The following is a 17,815-nucleotide window of genomic DNA, read 5'->3' on the forward strand; positions in this document are numbered from 1 at the left end:
TTCAGGAAAGTAATTATATATCATTTAATCTAAAAATATAAAAAAATTACATATGTATATATTTAAGTTAAGTTGATCTCGAATTATTTTTCATAACTAGTACAAAACATCAACACGCGGCGGAGAAGTTCACGTGTGGCGTACAAGTGAGTAGGGGAAATATTGCAAAGGTTGTTGTAGTTATCACATATGGGATGGAAAAGTATCTCTTAATTGAATAACCAATGGTAATATTTTAAGTGAGATATAAAAAATGAGTGTGTCACCATATTTTTTATGGATTGGTTTGTCATATTAATGTGTACATATGATTCTAAGTAAGTATCCTACTAGTTTCACAAGTATCATAACATAATCATTATGATACTTGTGAAACCAGTAGGATACTTAACTCAACTGATCAAAATACAAGGGGGGGTCTCTATAGTATCTTTATCATTCATTTTCCCGTTTAGTTTCAATTTTCTGAGGCAAATTACGTTACAAAGAGTAATTCAAGATGATAATTGCTCAGATAAAATTATGAACGTTCTTGTCCAGTAATATATTATTTATGTATGAGAACTATGTAAGATAAAAAATTAAACCTATATCCTACTAAGAAAAACAAACTATCACATGAAACACATAAATAGCTGAAGTACATTTATGCATAAATACTCGTCACTACACATACAATGATACATAACATATGATACTACTGTATGATAATGATTATCATGATTATGATAATGATAATCATTATCATACAGTAGTATCATATGTTATGTATCATTGTATGTGTAGTGACGAGTATTTATGCATAAATGTACTTCAGCTATTTATGTTTCATGTGATAGTTTGTTTTTCTTAGTTACTTAGTAGGATATAGGATTAATTTTTGGTAAAATTTTACTTTTGACCTTTGAATATAGCAATACAAAATTAAATAGTAATTTTGTAAATTAAAATGTATCAACGTATTATGCAATTTTGTGTGCGGAAATGAAAATAAAAATACGTTGCTAAAACAGATTTCTTAGGTTACGAAGTCGTGTACGACGAATGGTATGCCATGTTTGTTGTGGTAGATGCCGACGTTGGAGAAATGAACGGACGATAAATTTGTCCAAAACTAAACTAACCTAACCTGTGTTTAATAAATCATTACCTGCAAATTAGATATCATCCGGCTGGTCCTCGTCGTCGTCGTCGTGAGAGACGTTGGCGGGCTTTTCAACCACTCTCTCAGCTTTTGTATGGCTATATTCCTCCAATGGTCGAAAGTAAAATTTTACCGGTTAGGTTAGTTTAGTTTACTTTACTTTACTTTAGTTTAGTTTAGACAAATTTATCGTTCTTTCATTTCTCCGATGTCGGAATCTACCATAACAAACATGGCATACCATTCGTAGTACACAACTTCGTTACTTAGAAATCTGTTTTAGCAACTTTTTTTATTTTCATTTCCGCACACAAAATTGCATATTACGTTCATACATTTTAATTTACAAAATTACTATTTAATTTTGTATTGCTATATTCCAACAAAGGTCGAAAGTAAAATTTTACCTAATTTTTTATCTTACATAGTTCTCATACATAAATAATATATTACTGGACAAGAACGTTCATAATTTTATCTGAGCAATTATCATCTTGAATTACTCTTTGTAACGTAATTTGCCTCAGAAAATTGAAACTAAACGGGAAAATGAATGATAAAAATACTATAGAGATCCCCCCTTGTATTTTGATCAGTTGAGTTTGGAAAATAAGCCTCTGTCATCCTGGAAATATAAAAACTAATATCTTTTATCATCCTTGCAAAACTCCCAAATTCCAAAAGCTGACTGTTACTCAGCTGACCACAGATTGCTGTAATGACAATACTTTGGTCTCGACTTGGTTTCATAAATCTTTATTTTCAGCAATGGGAATAATACGTCCACAGAAAGCTAAGAAAGCCCCTGTAGGCAGTAAAGGCCATAAAAAGAAGCTTAAAAGCAGTGTTTCCAAACAGACCAAAGGACAGATTAATTCAAAGAAATTAGAGAAAACAACTGTTCTTAAAAATGTTAGACAGGTGAAGGTGTCAAGGAAGAAGAGGAGATTAATGAACGCTAAAGGTTCATTAAGTAAAGATAAAGATAACACTGAGGACACAAATGCCACAGATTCTCCAGAGTTAGGGTAAGTAGAATATTATGCTTATTCTTTACATAAACTACACTTTGATTAACTCGGAAATGATAATGCATTATTCATGTGAAGCCTAGGATATACCTATCCATTTATTCTGTTTCAGAATTTCTGCAGAAACGTTGATTACCGACCAGAATGGTAAGAGGAAAAGAAAGAGAACTAGGAAGAGGAAGACTGCACTGGAGGAAGGGCAGACAGAGCAAGAAGATGGTACTGCTAATGAAGAGAGTGACTTGAAAAAAGACAAAGTCTCAGAAGAGAATATCGAGAAAGAAGGGAAAAAAGTGGCTCAGAAGTCAAAAGCAAAGAAGCAAAAGAAGATGACTGCATGTAAATTAGTCAAAAAGTCAACAGTAAGCATAGTACCGATATGTTTTGTTTTGACTGGATAGACTTTTTATAACGACCATAACTTGCAGTACAGAACAAAATAGTCATTTGTCTACTTTGCTACTCATAGATATGCCAAAACTTAATCCCTGAGTATCTCGCAGGCTATCCATACAAAACATACTCTCAAAGATCTTAAGTGCAAATATAACAAAATAGATCTGACAACACTCAAGGGAACCAAACATTCTTTGACATAAACTGAAGAGAAATATGCATCCAAAACACAGAGTCTCAGGCTTGCCACTGAGCAGGTTATCCCCGAGGACTGAAGATGTACAAACACAAACCATTCTGCTGGTTCCACACACCATATGACTACATGCATTACACAGAAGACACACACACACACACACACACACACACACACACACACACACATATATATATATATATATGTGTACAATGAATGGGTCCCAGTGAACAGAGATACATTTTTATCAACCACAATACACTTTAATTCTAACCTATCAACATCGGGAGACCTGCGGAGGCCAGCATGCAGAAATTGAAGTCACTAAAGCACTTGTCACATGATAGCCCTGGTTCGAGTCCTCGGCCGTACCACATTTCAATTTCTGCATGTTGGCCTCTGCGGGTCTCCTGATGTTGATGGCTTAGAATTAAAGTGTACTTTGGTTGATAAATATATATACAGTCAAACCTCGGTTTTCGAACATAATCCGTTCGAGAAGGCTGTTCGAAAAGCGATTTGTTCGAAAACCGAAACAATTTTTCTCATTATAATCAATGTAAATAATTTTAATCCGTTCCAAGTCTAAAAAACAACTTTTTCTAATTTTTTTTTACTATTTTACACCATAAACTGCACTGTATACTGTTTACCATAAATAAGTGTATCCCACTTCTTTTCTTAAACTTTTCAAACCACCTCTGCTTGCTTATCAAACCCTTCCGGAATAATGCTAGGATCTTTTTTTATCAAATCTTCATACAATTGTCTTGCTTTGGCACAAATTGCATCTTCACTAAGAGTATCACCTGCTAACTGTTTCTCATTTACGAAAATCAGCAAAAGTTTTTCCACTTCCTCCAATACCTGTGGCCTTTGTTTGCTAAAAACACTTGATCTTTTAGCCACATCACTTGCTTTAACCTGGTCTTTATTTTTTAGGATGGTGCTTATCGTCGATTTCGCCATCCCAAACTCCTTAGCCAACGCAGACACACGAACGCCAGATTCATATTTCGCTATTAATTCTTTTTTAAATTCAATAGTTTTGCGCACTACTTTCCTCTTTTCTTCACCACTTGAACTTGCTTTCTTTGGACCCATGATTAGGGGCTAATACACGATGCAAAGATGAAAAAAAGTCAGATTTACGTAAATAAGAACGAACACGTCTGCTCGGAATGAACTTTGATCGCAAATGCGCTACGGAGGAAGCGTCCTTAGCGTTCGAGTTCTCTCGGCTCGCGAGTGAGCCGCGTTCGGGTACGCTCGGCTTCTTTCGGTTTGTTCGAGAGCCGAAATTTGGTCGAGTTCTGAGACGTAAAATTCTCGAAATTTTTGGTCGAAAACCGATTTGGTCGAGAACAGAAGCGTTCGATAACCGAGGTTTGACTGTATATATATATATATATATATATATATATATGTATATATATATATGTATATATATATATATATATAGCATGTCATCTTACAATTACCAACATTTAAACAATTTAGATGGTATGGTAGTGCAGTATTTTTGGAAAATTTTGTGGGTTACTTTTGGGGCCATTGGTGGGTTCCTTCCTGCCACCTGAGGCATAAGATTGATCAAAAACATCACACGGAAATCAGAACATACTATTGTGTACACCTCACTAATTACAGTGTGTAAATATTTTTTTCTATTTATTTATTTTATATATTTTTCTGCTGGGTGGTTGTCATATGTTCTCTTAAGGTTTGTAAGTGTCCTTGAAGGGAGCACCAAGGCAATAAGACTCAGCTATTTGGGCTTGGAGTTACTGTACAAGTAATTGCCAATACAGACTTTGCTGTCACCAATATAAAATGATTGGTTTAGTAGATAATCCTTGGATTATAGAAAGTTGTTATGACACTGAACTGGCCTTAATGATATTTTAAATAGTTTGTAAAATTAAGTCATATGCTCTCAGGTACTTAAGTTTTAAGTTACTCTTTTAGGTATGAAATTTGTACCCTTAAATTTACAGCTGTTTCAAGCCGTAAGTGGTGTGAGGAAGTTAGCAGAATTATCAAAGAAAAATACAATTGGGATCAAGCAGCTGTTAGAGGATGAAGAGGATGAACGAGCTCGAGTCAACCTTCAGGTATGTTTGGCACACAGTATTCCCTTAGAATATCAACAAAGTAATGTCGTAGCACATTGGTAAAATAATACTAATGACCCACTTTCAGAGAAGAATAGGTGAAAGTAAAAAGATCATATTTTGATAGTGATCGAATTATACGGATCTTTTTATTTTCGCCTATTCTTCTTCAACAGTGGGTCATTGGTATCCCTTAGAATATGATGATGCCTACACAGGCGTCATGATACATGAGTGAGTATATGAGAATGCCATCATCAGTGTCCTGATTATATTTATTTTGAAGTTATAATTGAGTGCTAAGAGGGAGGGTGGAGGGGTTGTGGAGTGTATTCAGGGATGGAATGGGTGGGAATGATTTTATGCCTTTTTCTTTTTGGCTACCTCCCTTGTACATACATACATATACCAAGGCTTCTTCCCCCTTACCAGGGGGAAAAAGCCTTGGTATATGTATATGTATGTATGTATAATTGAGTGACCCCCATATTCTGCGAACGGGTTGGATTACATTTTCTGTAGATATAAACATTCAGGGTAAAAGAGAACAAGTATAACAGCTATAACATTATATTTTGTAATACACATATTGTGATGCATCATTGAACATCAGGCAATCTAATGTGTGTGCAAATATTCAACTTGTATTAGAAAGGTTAAATTAGTTTTATTTTAACTACTTGATTTCTGAGAGGTATTGCAGATACATGGGATTGGGGGAAAGCTATTAGGGGCAGTAAAGATTTTTTATGAGAATAGTAGAGCTCGTGTAAGGATTGGAAATGGAGAGAGTGAATGGTTTGAGATAAAGATGGGACTGCATCAGGGTAATGTCATATTGTCATGACTGTTCACTGTGTACATGGATGGGAGGTAAATGCAACAGTAATAGAGAGGGGATTGTAGATGGTTGGAAATTGTGGAGAGATGTGGAAGGTGAGCCAGTTGTTGTTTATGAATGACACTGCTTGTGGCAGGGTCTGAGGAGGGATTAAAACAGTTAGTGACAGAGTTTGGGAAGGTATATGATAAGTTGAAAGTAAATGTGGGTAAAATAAAGGTAATGAGATGTACAAGGGAAGGCAGCAAGCTGAGAGTAATTCTTAAAGGAGAAAGGCTGAAGGAAGTGGACATTAGTTTTTGGGCTCATATGTGACAGGGAAAAGGAGGAGTGGGGTTAGAAGTAAACTGTAGATTGAAAGAAGCAAATAAATGTCTTGGGGAGATTGAAAAATATCACAAGAAATATGCATCTGGGAGTGGATTCAAAGAGAAGATTGTGTGAAGGGGTGATTGTACTTATGATATTGTATGGGGCAAAGACAACTTGGAATTTAAGAAAAGCAGAAAGTGAGGTGGCAGATAGAGCTAATGAAAGAATATTGGGATGATTTGGACACATGTAAAGAATGAATGAAGAAAGATTAGGAAAAGAGGTGTGGAAAGTAAAGTTGGATGGAGTGAACTCGAGGGAACAACTGTGGATGATGTGGATATACGGGGTGAAAGGGAATTTGACCAAGAGGGGAATATCTGATGAACAGGGAAAGGAGAAGACAGGGGATAGGGATGAGTGGAGGATGGTTGGGTATAGATGATATTTTGACACGGCCTGAAGGGATTTTTTCCTTGTCTTCTCTAATTTCTGCTTGAGGGGAGGGGGGGTCACCATGTAAGTGAAGTGGCCCTGCTGTAGATGTACTGTGTCTTGTTGCATTGCTGCTGACCTGGGTAATGGGCATGAGACAGGGATGACCCTTCATTAACAAGGAGCTAAGATAAGAGAAAAACAAGGGTGGTGGAATGGGTGGACATGAGTGCTTGCCTTTGACATGGTTACCTTCCTTATAAGAGGGAAGAAGCCCTTGGTATGTAGGTAGATTTAATTCCTCCTATACAGGGTAACATTTTTCCTTATTGTTGTGGCTGCAGCCAGGATATCTTTTTATCACAGTGGCAACCTCCCCCAGTTTGGTAGTACATACATATACCAAAGGCCCTTTTCCCCCTTTTAAGGGAGGTAGCCAAAAACCAAAGGCATAAAAACCACTCTCACCCATTCCATCCCTATCACACTCCACTCCCCTGCACCCTCTTCCCTCCCTTTTATCTTTGCACCTCCTGGATGATGGGTCATCCCTGCATCCTGTCCACTGCCCTAGGTCAGAAGCAGTGTCACAAGACACAGCACATCCACAGCAAGGCTGCTTCATTAAATTGGGTACCCCCTCTCTCCGTCCCCTCATACAGAAAAGGAGATGGGGAGAAATCCCTTCGGGCTGTGTCAAATTTTTCTCACATACTCCCTCATCCCCCATCCCCAACTCATTCCACCTCATGGATCACAACATATCCATATACAACCATTCTCCATTCACCCTATCTTCTGTCCTCTCCCATCCTTCAATTTGGTAGTAATGAGGTTTTAGCCTGTTGGACCACTACTATGCTTAGATATACAAAAGCATGACATTGCTATGCTGGCCAACATGTGGTAGATACAATGGCCTGTTCTATATGTAGTTTGCCCAGTGCAATAGGTAACTACCTAAACTTTTAGTGAAGGGAATAATATCATCACTATTCATTCTATGTACATCACCACAGGGGTCGCCAATGCTGTATTACTCTCGACTTTTTCACCAAATTTCCTGCAGTTGTATATTCTGGTCTGTTGCTGCACCACCACTGGTATCATGAGTACCTCTTGAATACAAAGATGCCCATGTATGCATCATGAGCCATGAGTGGAGTATATAAGAATGTGGGCGTCGACTTCCTGACTATATTCATTTTGTTGTAGCTGAGTGACCCCCCCGTATTCTGTGAACAGTCTTGATCACATTTTCTGTGACACATTTGTTCAGGGTGAAAGAGAATGAGTTAAACAACAGTAACTTTATATTTTGCAATGCGTGTATTGTGATGCATCATCATATGACGAGCAACCTGATGTGTGCATGAATATTTAACTTGTTTTGAAGAGGTTAATGAAATGTGTGTTCATGTTTTGCAGGTCCAGTGTTTCAAGATTCCTAAATTGACAGAAAAGGGAGAAGCACAGATGGTCTCCATAAAAGTGTGAGTATCATAATCAAAGAGTGCAATATATATGTATATATATTAGTGATGTGCCAGAACCAAAATTTTTACCGATACCGATATTTTTTTAGCATTTTACCGATACCGATACAGGAATTTAATGGGTTACCGATACCGATACCGATATTTTGCGCATTGCTCACAATGCCTTGTACTTTATTGTGCACTTTTTCATAAAGCTCTGGGATAGTTGTGTTAGAGATGTATTTCCTGCTTGGGATCTTATAGTTTGGTTTTAAGTGATTAAGGAGCCTAGCAAATCCCAGATCTTCTACAATAGATATAGGTTGACAATCTATTGTGATCATTTCAGCAATATATTTGTGTACCTCTTTTGCTGGAGCACTGTTGATGTCCCAAATCTTTTTGTACTGGAGAGTAGCTTCAAGAGTTGGCTGTTGAGATACCTGTTTTGCACTTGAACAGCCTGTTTGACTTTGACTAGAAGTTGAAGTTGAAATTTTTAGCTTTTTGGTAGGTGGAACATTTAAGAATGAGGCAAGTGTTGGGTTTGATTCAGCTGCTTTTTTCTGCTCCAATTCGGCATTTCCAAACTCATCAGGATGTTTATGTTGAAGATGCTTTCTAATATTTGTTGTTGTTTGGGTTTGCCTGTTTATTCCTCCTCTGCTTAATATTGTATTACAGAAATTACAGGATACTTTTGAAGAATCATCTTTGCATACTGTCACTAGATTCCATATAACACTTTGCTTTGACTTAGGCATTATTGCTAATTCTGGCAATTCTAATTGTAATTTAATAAATTTATCACAATATTGACTATCTGAAAAATGCAAGTTCAAATATTAAATATAAATAAATAATTACAATAAATAAATATTAAGAATGAGATCGAAAAGGGTAATAGGATAATAGCCATCAGCTAGCTCTCTTCTCTTCTTACATAAGACGCAAATGATTCCACAACCACATGGCGTGAAAGACACCCTTTACTTTATATATTTATATAATTATTTATTTGTTTCATGAATGAAAGTAATTTAACTTAAATTTTCTCTCAAGGTATCGGTATTTATTTTTCAATACCGATACCTTCTATTTTACCGGTACCGATAGCTTGAAAATAAACCAATATTTACCGATACCGATACCGAAGCTTCGGTACATCACTAATACATATATATATATATATATATATATATATATTTATATTTATGTATTTCATTATCATAGGCTTTTTCAAAATTCTTTTAGTGATATCATCAAAACCACCATGGAGTCCTTGTTTGGCATTTTTCCAGTGTTACTGTTTGTACTAATTGTAGTCATTCAAACATTTCTCATACATGAAACTGTAAAGAATTGTTTTGTGCATATGTTATGGTGTATCTACCCCTTCCCCCTCTCCCTTTCTCTTTATATTTTTAGTTTGTTAATATATACAGAAAGCTTTGTGTCTAATGACTTGAAGGTACTTCCAGACCGCTCCCACATAGCTTTGTTGATGAAATGACAGATGTCCTCCTCATCACACAAGACTTGAAGAAAGGCCTAAGGGAAAGTCATGAGGATTCTGCCAATTTCTATACAGACCTCCTTCGCAGCAAGAAAGCTGCAGAGCATATCACAGAAGTAGGTTTATTAATCTAGCCTGGTATATCACTACTGTTAAAATTTTCATTTAACTTTCATCATGGTTAGTTTGAGGTAATCTCATTCTGCTTGGGGATGTCACCAGTGCTGAACAGTGTTTATGTGTTTGATCATGTGTGATGCCGCCTGGCAGAATTTTGATCAACAGCAAAAAGCGAAAGGAACGAGCAAGAGTGGGATGACGTGGGTGAGGATTTCTCTTTCCCTTGTCAAGCACCTTGCTTAGTTCACCCCAATTACCACTGTATCATACTTTTCTTATGCTTGTGTTTACAGGTAATGCCTCTGCGGCAACTAAAGGTGGAGAACATGCCCTTTGAGGCCCGTCGCCATTTGTCCAATCGTTTTGATATCGTACTCTGTGATGAAGCTCTTATGTTCAGAATTAAAAAACATTTGGGAAAACACTTCTTTGAGAAGAAAAAGTAAGTAACTGACTTTGTACTCTGTTTATTTGTTCATTTATTTTTTCTAAATTTGTTGTGTGAAGAAATATTAGTAAAAGGTGTGGAAGGTAGAGGTGGAGAGAGTGAATACGAGGGGGCAACCAAAGAGGAGATGGATGGGGTAAAAGGGGCATTGGGAAAGAAGGGAATGTCTGTTGAGGAAGGAAGGGAGAAGACAGAAGATAGGGGTCAGTAAAGAATGGTTGTGTATGGATGATGCTGTGATGCATGGAAGGGAGTGGGTGGGGTATAGGGGGTGTTAGGGAGTATGTGTGAATGATATTTTGACACAACCTGAAGGGATTTCTCATCGTCTTCTCCCTTGCTCAAAGCTCCCTTCACCCCATCCAGCCATCTGTCTTATCCTCAGTTGTCCCCAAAAATTCACCCCATCCACCTCTGCCTTCCACACATCTTTTAGTAATCTTTCTTCACTCATTCTTTCCATGCATGTAAACCATCCCAATACTCATTCATCAGCCCCATCTGCCATATCCTTTTCCACCCCTGTTCTCCTCCTCACCTTGTGTCTCATCATTTTGTTTCCTTCACCACACAATACATACAAAACCATATTTACATGCAGATCATAAAACAAGTACTTCAAGACCAGTCACTAAATTTCTGATCTCATTAGACCCCTCCAGACTTTAGTTCTACAGAAAAATCTCCCAAGGAAAACAAAAGCCGCATGAACATTAGTATATTCAGAATCCAGTACCAGATTAGTATAAGCACAGAAAAGGCCTGGCCACAGAGACAAACTGCTTCAGATGCAACCATCACACAAAAAGACACTGAACACCTCATTTTACATTCCCCATACTAGCTGTATCCAGACAACCTAATGTTTCTTCCCTGAGTAACTGTTGGATGAATATGACTGTTACTGGTTACTTAGGACCTGTGGGGTGTCCTATGATAGATCTGGGATACATACATATATATATATATATATATATATACATACATACATACTATTGCAGAAATCACGGGAAAAATAAAGTCTGAATACTAAACGTTTTCATCTATTACGACATCCTCAGAGTACCAAAGTTGTACTCTGAGGATGTCGTAATAAGACGAAAATGTTTAGTATTCTGACTTTATTTTCCCCGTGGTTTCTCCAATATTATTTAGTCAAGCCCTATTGTGATTATTTTTGCGATACATTCATACCTCTTAAAGAGATGTAGCCACTTCAAAGCTTCACCTCCTTCCCCCAACTTCATGCACCCTTCTAATGCTCCCTCTCATATTACCACTTCAAGGTTGAAAGATCATCTTTGTCTTTCACCATAGTACTCAAGTTGAAGGCAATGCTGGGAGACTAATATAAATCCAATCTTGTTTTCCACAGATATCCAATTGGTGTTAATATGAAAGCCAAAAACTTGAAGGGTGAAATACAGAAGAAATTATCCCTGGGAGTGTTGCACATGAAGCTGCTTGGGAACTGTGCAATGATGCAGGTAAGTGGATGTACTCACAGATCATGGAGTGGAGTGTCTTTTTTTCCTCTTGTGGATGTGCTGTCTCTTGCAACACTGCTTCTGACCTAGGGCAGTGGGCAAGATGCAGGAATGACCCATCATCCAGGAGGAGCTAAGATAAGAGGGAAGGAGGGAGGTAAATAGGAGTATGTGGGGATGGAATGGATGGGAGTGAATTTTATGCCTTTGTTTTTTTTGGGGGGTCGCCAATTTAATGAAGCGGCCTTGCTGTGGATGTGCTGTGTCTTGCGACACTGCTTCTGACCCAGGGCAGTGGACAAGGTGCAGGGATGACCCGTCTTTCAGGAGGTGCTAAGATAAGAGGGAGGGTGGAGGGGTGTGGAGTGTATTCAGGGATGGAATGGGTGGGAATGATTTTATGCCTTTTTCTTTTTGGCTACCCCCCTTGTAAGGGGGAAAAAGCCTTGGTATATGTATGTATGTTTTTGGCTACCTTCCTAGTAAGGGAGAAAAAACCTTTGGTATATGTATATATATAGTTTTATTTATTTATTATTATTATTTATTTCATTTTATTTGTTTATTATTTTATTTATTTATTTTTTAATTTTTTTATTTATTTTTTTGTCCCTTTATAATCTGCTTGTAGCTGGATCAGAGGAGGGATTAAGGAAGTTAGTGACAGTTTGGGGAGGTGTGTGAAAGAAGGAAGTTGAAGATAAATGTGGGTAAAATGTGATGAGATGCACAAGGAGAAAGGATGTCAGCAAATTGGAAGTGAGTATTAAGGGAGAGACTGGAAGAAGTGGATAACTTAAGATACTTGGGGATGAGTGTAGTAGGTAAGGGAGGAGTGGAGATAGAATGTAGATTGAGAGAAGCAAGTAAATGCCTTGGGGGATTAAAAAGTGTAATGAGAAATAGACATTTGGAAATGGATGCTAAGGGTTGATTGTGCATACAGCATCGTATGGGACAGAAACATGGAACATAAGAGAGGAAGAGTTTGAATATGTTTGAGATGAAATGCCTGAGAAGTATGGTAGGATTACTAGGCTGGATAGAGTGAGAACAAGGTGAGGAGGAGAGTAGGGGTAAAAAAACAGTTGGTAGATGGGATTGATGAAAGGGTATTGGGATGGTTTGGATACATGTAAAGAATGGGTGAAGAAAGATTAATAAAAGAAGTGTGGATGGCCAAGGATGAGATAGATGGATGGGGTAAATGGAGCATTTGGAAAGAAGGGAATGTCTGTTGAGGAAGGAAGGGAGAAGACAGAGAATAGGGGTGAGTGGAGAATGGTTGTGTATGGATGATGCTGTGATGCTTGGAAGAAATTTGGAGGGTGAGGGAGTATGTGTAAATGATATTTTGATGCAACCTGAAGGGATTTCTCCCCATTTTCTCTTTTTCTGCATGAGAGGATGGAGAGGGGTAGTTTGCCAATTAAATGAAGCAGCCTTGCTCTGGATGTGCTGTGTCTTGCGACACTGCTTCTGACCCAGGGCAATGGATGAGAAGAAGGGATGACCCATCATCCAGGAGCCAAGAAAAGAGGGAGATGGTGAATGGGAGTGAAGTATGTGGAGCTGAAATGAGTGGGAGTGGATTTGTGCTTTGACTTTGGCTACCTCCCTTGGAAGGGGGAAAAAGCCCTTGGTATATGTATGAGTGAAGAAAGACTAGTAAAAGAGGTATGGAAGGCAGATGTGGAGGGAGTGAACATAAAGGGACGTCCTAGGATGAGGTGGATGGATGGGGTGAAGGGGGCTTTGGGGAAGAGGGGAATGTCTGTTGAGGAAGGACGGGAGAGGACAGAAGACGGGTGAATGGAGAATGGTTGTATATGGATGATGTGATGCATGAGGTGGAATGGTCGGGAGGATGGGGGTGAGGTAGTATGTGTGAGGGGACGGAGAGGGGGGATCGCTGATTTAATGAAGCGGCCTTGCTGTGGATGTGCTGTGTCTTGCGACACTGCTTCTGACCCAGGGCAGTGGACAAGGTGCAGGGATGACCTGTCATCCAGGAGGTGCTAAGATGAGAGGGAGGGTGGAGGGGTGTGGAGTGTATTCAGGGATGGAATGGGTGGGAATGATTTTATGCCTTTTCCTTTATGGCTACCTCCCTTGTAAGGGGGAAAAAGCCTTGGTATAATGTATGTATTATTAAGAAAATATATATTTTTCTACAGGTTGGGCGATTAAACCAGTCAGATAGACATCTTGTTGAAAACATAAGGGCAGCAGTGAACAAGATTTCTACTCATATTCCTGGAGGGATGAAAAATATTGAAACTTTGCACCTAAAAACTGACACATCAAATGCTGTCCCCATTTATGTCAGTTATAGTGAGTATAAGACGCATCAATCATTGAATATGTTTTTGACGTAGTTTCAGGTTTTTTAATCACGTACCATCCATCCTCCTGTGTGTATGTCAGTGTGTCTACTTATTGAACTTGCATACCCTTCTCCTTTCTTACCAGCCAACTTAATTACCTACCTTATTTTCTTCAAGACATAATTATATTCCAAGTCTGACTTTTTTTTTTTTGAGAGAGAGAGAGAGAGAAAGAGGAAGTGTTTTAGAATCGTGATAGGTATTACAAGAATAGATAGAGTGAAAAATATGTAGGTGAGGCAGAGAATAGGTAGAAAGGGAGCAGTTGGATAGAGTAGATCAGAGAGTGCTGAGATTATGTGGGCATAAGGAACAAATGAATGGGGAAAGATTAGCAAGAAGTGAGGGAATCAGAAATTTTTAGAATGAGCTTAAGAAGAATGAGAATGAGGTGGATGGATTGGTGTGTCTGTCAGGCAGGGAAAAGAGATTGCAAAATATCGGACTGAATAGAGATTGAATGGATGAAAGAAAGATGCAACCAATAAATGTGTCATAAATTATTGAGTGGATGAAGAAAAGAGGCTCACCATGTAATGCAGTGATAGGATAAACTTGCTCCAGCGGTCATGGCATGGTGTGAAGTTGTCTTGCTGCATTGCCCTTGACCCAAGCAGTGTGATGAAGGACAGGGATGACGCATCTCCGAGGTGGATGGGAGAGGCTTTCATTGTGTATTAAATGTGTGTTGGATGTTTTGACTTGAACCCCTAATTAATAAGGGGGAAGGGCCTTTCATGTATCCGTATGATTAATATTTCTTTTTTTTTATGCCATTTTAGGTTCAAAGAATAGTGTACCAGAGGTAACTCTTCCTAAGAAGCATAGGAAGGAAATCATCACAGGTCCTCTAACAACAATGGGTGATAAGCGTTATGTGGCAGTTGATCCTAATGACTTTACTGTGGAACTTGTGGAGAAACCAGTAGAAAAGCAAAAGAAGAAAAAGAAGAAATCAAAGAAGGTAAGTGCAACAGTTTTTGGGTTTTCTGTTGTGGAGCTCGGGGCAACAGTTGATTGAATGATGTTTCTTTGACATACAACAGTGAAAGGAGGAAACTTGGGATTCAAGGAAAGCAGAAAGGAAGAGTCCAAAAATGTTTCAAATGAAGTGTTAAAGAAACAAAGTTATGTTCCAGTATTTTAGATGGTTGGGTTCCAAGACCCCACTCAAATAGTAAAAAATTGTGGATAGTGGAAGCACCCCTTAAATTGCTTCCCACTGTGGGAGGTATTTCAGGTATACGGAACAGGAGGAAAGCTGTTAAGAGCAGTCAAGAGTTTATACAAGATTAGCAGAGCCAGTGTTAGAATTAGAAATGAAGAGAGTGGTTTGAGATAAAGGGATGTGTTATGCAGGCATGATAGTGGGTAACCATAAAGAAAAATCTACATTGGCTGGGGGTCCAGTGGGTTCGCCCCCTGGAGTGCCTGCACTATTGTTCTTTCATGAGCAAATTTAAAGGTGTCTAGAAGGCATTTTGGGGGGAAAATTTTCACTTAACTTGTGGGCTAAGTGTTTTTTCTTGCCCACATGTTGGTTGATTACCTGAAAACCACCCTTTCCGTAAGTTATGAGACATGCACACCATTCACAATAGGCTTTTCCAGCTTGATCAGTCTTCCGAATACATTCTGTCACTAATGTCCCATCCACTATCAGCCGCAGCATCCAGTCCCACGACCACTTGTCACGTACAGTTGCATCTATTTCTCTCACCTTTGTTTCAACCTTCCTATCCATGATATTTGGTTTAGCTTTAGATGCCATCTTAGTGTCAAAAAAGTTATTCCAATTCTAGGGCCAACATGCATGAATACAGTTCGGAAAAGACTGATGTCGAGATCTATATCGCTGAGCTGAGGTACACGAGCACACGTCTATTTCTCATTACACTTTTTAAGCTCCCAAGGCATTTACTTGCTTCTTTTAATCTACATTCTACCTCCACTCCCCCCTTTCCTGCCACATTTGCATCCAAGTATCTAAAACTATCCACTTCCTCCAGCCTCTCTCCCTTAATACTCACTTCTAACTTGCTGCCATTCTCTCCCCTTGTACATCTCATCAACTTACTTTTGCCCACATTTATCTTCAACTAACTTCTTTTGCAAACCTTCTCAAACTCCATTACTAACTTCCTTAATTCCTCCTCTGATCCTGTTACAAGTGCAGTGTTGTCAGAAAACAACAACTGGCTTATCTCCCATTTTCCCCCCATTTTCTTTAACCATCTCCAATCCCTGGCCCATTACCCCTGCATTTACCTATTACACCACCCCATCAATGTATAAATTGAACGCCCAAGGTGACATAACCAGGCATATTCTTCCGATTTAAATCTGAATTCAGCTTTTTTTTTTTTTTTTTCTTATTTTTTTTTCTTTTTTCTGGCCCACAATGATCTCGATTTTTTGTGTGTGGGGTGCACATGTACGCGATGGCAACATCAATGGAACAGCTTGCATGCATTTGTTTACTAGTGATTCAGCCCAGGGACTCAGCCTTGGCCTGTGGCCACAGCTAGCTCAGTTATTTATTTATTTATTTATTTTTTTCTTTCTTTTTTTTCTGTACAAGTGCTCGTGTACCTCAGCTCAGCAATATAGATCTTGACATCAGTCTTTTCCAAACTGTTAGTTCATGCATGTCTGCCCTGGAATTGGAATAACTTTTTTGACACTAAGATGAAATTAAAACTAAACCAAATATCATAGATAGGAAGGATGAAGCGAAGGTGAAAGAAATAGTTGCAACTGTACGCGACAAGTGGTCAGGATCTATAAACCTTACAACCTATCAATCATGAGGGGAAAGGTTTGCAGTTTAAACAAAAAAACAAAAACAAAAAAATAGGATCGTTCTTGCTGAACTCTCCTTTACTGGAATTTAGGTTTGTATGTTTTTCAAAACATGTCTGGAAAAAGGATGAAGGGATCTAAGTCATCCAACCCAGTCTTTTGCCTTTACAGTTATATAAAAATGTCCCCCCAAAATGCCTTCAAGACACCCCTCGAATTTGCTCATGAAAGAACAAAAGTGCAGGGGCTCTGCCTGTGGACCCCATTTTTTTTAGGGGTATAAGAAAAATATTGGTAGTGACCCTTTTTTAATTTATTGATTTTTTTATTCATTTAACTACTTTCAGGCACAGAGAGAGACTGTAAAGAAAGAGACAGATGAAATTGATAACCTTGATGATGAAGATGAAATTGAAGAGGATATCCAGGAAGAAACTGCTACAGAAAAGGTGAAGAGTGCCAAGAAGGACAAGGCTCAGAATGAGTCCGAAAGTGAAGATGAGATGGAAGAGCAGGAGATGGCTTATCTCATGAAGATTGTGAACAAGCAAAAAGCCGAGCAGGAGCAGAGTAAGGTTGAACAGCCGAAGAAGGATGAAGATGAGGATGATAGTGATACCGATGATGAGGAAGAGGAGGAGGATGAAGAAGAAGAGGAGGAGGAGGAGGAGGAGGAAGAGGAATTGTAATTTAGATATGAACACTTGTTTAGCTATCTTTACTAAAATAAATTATATAAGATTAATATTTTCCTTTTTCTCCATCCACAAAGGCTGGTCTGTGTTGTTAAGAGATTATTAAGGGGAATATGTAACTTAATGGTTTCACATTTCAATTCCACTGTAAAAGAGGAATTTGTCCAAATTATGTATTGTTTGAAGTGGCTGTACACTTACAGTGATAATCCTTAGTACTAATTAGATATCCATAATACTGCTAAAGTTGCTGGGGGTCTTCTGCAAGAGATTTGAGGCAACAAATTGATTGATTACCAGTATTCTTTTTAACTCGTATTTCATATGTATCTACACCACATCAATTAACATGAAATCATACCATATTTGCTTGATTTTGAATATTGATTATATTATGATGTTAAATCTATACA

The 17,815-nt window shown here is 38.2% G+C and overlaps 1 protein-coding gene across 3 annotated transcripts; it reads left to right on the forward strand.

The window, feature by feature from the left end:
* The first annotated feature begins 31 nt into the window (after positions 1 to 31).
* Positions 32 to 17,452, forward strand: LOC143026266 (uncharacterized). 3 transcript variants are annotated; one of them, XM_076186360.1, is made up of 11 exons: positions 32 to 146; positions 1,911 to 2,172; positions 2,288 to 2,537; positions 4,765 to 4,881; positions 7,898 to 7,962; positions 9,429 to 9,579; positions 9,877 to 10,025; positions 11,407 to 11,518; positions 13,696 to 13,852; positions 14,688 to 14,869; positions 17,055 to 17,452. In XM_076186360.1, the coding sequence occupies exons 2-11, from the start codon at positions 1,913 to 1,915 to the stop codon at positions 17,394 to 17,396; spliced, it is 1,785 nt and encodes a 594-aa protein (XP_076042475.1). In that variant the 5' UTR covers positions 32 to 146; positions 1,911 to 1,912; the 3' UTR covers positions 17,397 to 17,452. The 3 variants fall into 3 exon arrangements, with proteins under 3 accessions (XP_076042475.1, XP_076042474.1, XP_076042476.1); XM_076186359.1 differs by having other exon boundaries at positions 117 to 227; XM_076186361.1 differs by having other exon boundaries at positions 141 to 170.
* The last annotated feature ends 363 nt before the right edge of the window (positions 17,453 to 17,815 follow it).

This window comes from Oratosquilla oratoria, chromosome 6 (assembly GCF_046742065.1).
Source record: "Oratosquilla oratoria isolate Oo_2021 chromosome 6, ASM4674206v1, whole genome shotgun sequence".
Lineage (NCBI taxonomy): Eukaryota > Metazoa > Arthropoda > Malacostraca > Stomatopoda > Squillidae > Oratosquilla > Oratosquilla oratoria.

Coding starts and splice junctions, on each gene's coding strand:
- LOC143026266 (XM_076186360.1), top strand. CDS start 1,913: ATGGGAATAATACGTCCACAGAAAGCTAAGAAAGCCCCTGTAGGCAGT. Junction 11,519..13,695: donor GGAACTGTGCAATGATGCAG/GTAAGTGGATGT, acceptor ATTTTTCTACAG/GTTGGGCGATTAAACCAGTC. Junction 14,870..17,054: donor AAAAGAAGAAATCAAAGAAG/GTAAGTGCAACA, acceptor AACTACTTTCAG/GCACAGAGAGAGACTGTAAA.